Below are 1715 nucleotides of genomic sequence, written 5' to 3' on the forward strand. Positions count from 1 at the left end.
GAGGAGCAGCCGCTGACCTTGCAGCTCAAACTGACCTGTGGTCCAGAATATTATCCTGGAGAAGGAATACAAACTTTAACTTTAAGGTTAGAAGGGGTGTGTCCATTTATCTATTGCCCTGCATACTTGCTGTGAGTCGGTTCTGACTCCACGGTACCTAACCACCACCACCACACACTAGTCCTGGTGTGGCGCTGTGGGTTAGTGCGCCAGACTGCAAAGCTGTTTGAATTGCAAGGTCGGCGGTTCAAGCTCACCAGCTGCTCCTTGGAAACCCTATACAGGGTCGTTATGGGTTGGAATCGACTCGACAGCACTTAACCACAACAACACTTAGTCAGAATTGTATTAAGGTAGTTGTTGACACATTAATATGGAAGAACTACTAAAAACCAGAAAGAAAGAAAAGCCACATGTATATTAGTCTGAAAATTTAGTACTTTCACAATGTATTCCTTATCAGGTTAGATAGTTTGGAAAAAAAAATACAGAAGAGATGTTTCATTTGTAATAAATGAGAATTATTATAGTCAATGTATTTTTTTCATATTGGTAAATATTTCAACTATATTATTGTTATTCATGAGGTAGTGTTCATAATATTAGATCCATTGAACTAAATGTGAATCTTATTAATAAGCTTATCTGTAATTCATTACAGAGGGAAGCTTATCTAACACATGGAATGAGAAGTATAGTTCTTTACAGAAAACACCTGTTTGGAAAGGCAGGAACTCAAGCTCTGCTGTGGAAATGGTAAGGAATGAGTCTTTCTCATATTTAGCATTGTTGTTGTTGTTGTTATTGCCATCAAGTCAGTTCCAACCCCTAGCGACCCTGTATAGGGTTATTGATAATGATAACTAATTTGTCTATATTGTTGTTTTATGCTAGTTTTTATAGCACAAAGCTTACTTAACATGAAGCATTTGTTAAGTAATTGTGTTTTCTTAAATATGCCAGAACAACCCCAGTAACCCAGAAGTGTGGTGCTGTGGGGTAATGCACCAGACTGCAAAGCTGTTTGAACTGCAAGATTGGCAGTTCAAGCTCACCAGCTGCTCCTCGGAAAACCCCATACAGGGTTGCTATGGGTTGGAACTGACTTAACGGCACATAACATAACAATACTTAAATATATAAACATTTTACATGATTCTGGACTCTACAAAAAGATACTTACATAAATGACAAGGTATTAAATTCTTCCATAGTTCAAGGGTAACTGCACTTAGGGGTGGGAAGCATATAGTTGGCATAACTAATGATTTTGAGGTCTTTCCTCCTTCTAACCAGTATTTGGGGTCAATTAAGAAACAAGCCTGGAGCTGAGGTAGACAACAGCAGACATAGTGGCTTGGGCATCTGAACACTGGATATGTGTAACTTTCTGCATTCTGTCAGGTCCCTACATCGTCATCTTTCTTCTCTCTGTCCATGCTCAGAGGAAGGGAACGGGTAGAAGGCCTATGGAGTATTGAGATGCTGAGTGGTTTAATGCTAAGGGTCCATATCTCTAAACTTTACTCAATTGTTGTAAGCATTAAGCTTATCTGAAGCCTTTTGCACCTGCCTCTCTATCAAATAGCATGAAGTTTTGTCTTGAGTGTTGGGGAAAAGCTCTGAGAAAGGACGTGGATTCAGTTGGTGTTGTTTCCATTGTTTCTTTCTATTACTGAAACCTCTGAACCTAGAACAAACTGTGGATTTTTCAA

The 1715-nt window shown here is 39.1% G+C and overlaps 1 protein-coding gene across 2 annotated transcripts in view; it reads left to right on the top strand.

The window, feature by feature from the left end:
- LIN9 (lin-9 homolog (C. elegans)) overlaps positions 1-1715 on the top strand; it is a 143367-nt gene that overhangs the window by 10656 nt on the left and 130996 nt on the right. For both annotated transcript variants that reach the window (XM_006871130.1, XM_006871129.1), the window contains exon 3: positions 662-756. In XM_006871130.1, the coding sequence (XP_006871192.1) occupies positions 662-756 (95 nt within the window). The remainder of the gene's footprint in view (positions 1-661; positions 757-1715) is intronic.

The sequence above is a fragment of the Chrysochloris asiatica genome, unplaced genomic scaffold, assembly GCF_000296735.1.
Source record: "Chrysochloris asiatica unplaced genomic scaffold, ChrAsi1.0 scaffold00161, whole genome shotgun sequence".
Taxonomy (NCBI): Eukaryota; Metazoa; Chordata; class Mammalia; order Afrosoricida; family Chrysochloridae; genus Chrysochloris; species Chrysochloris asiatica.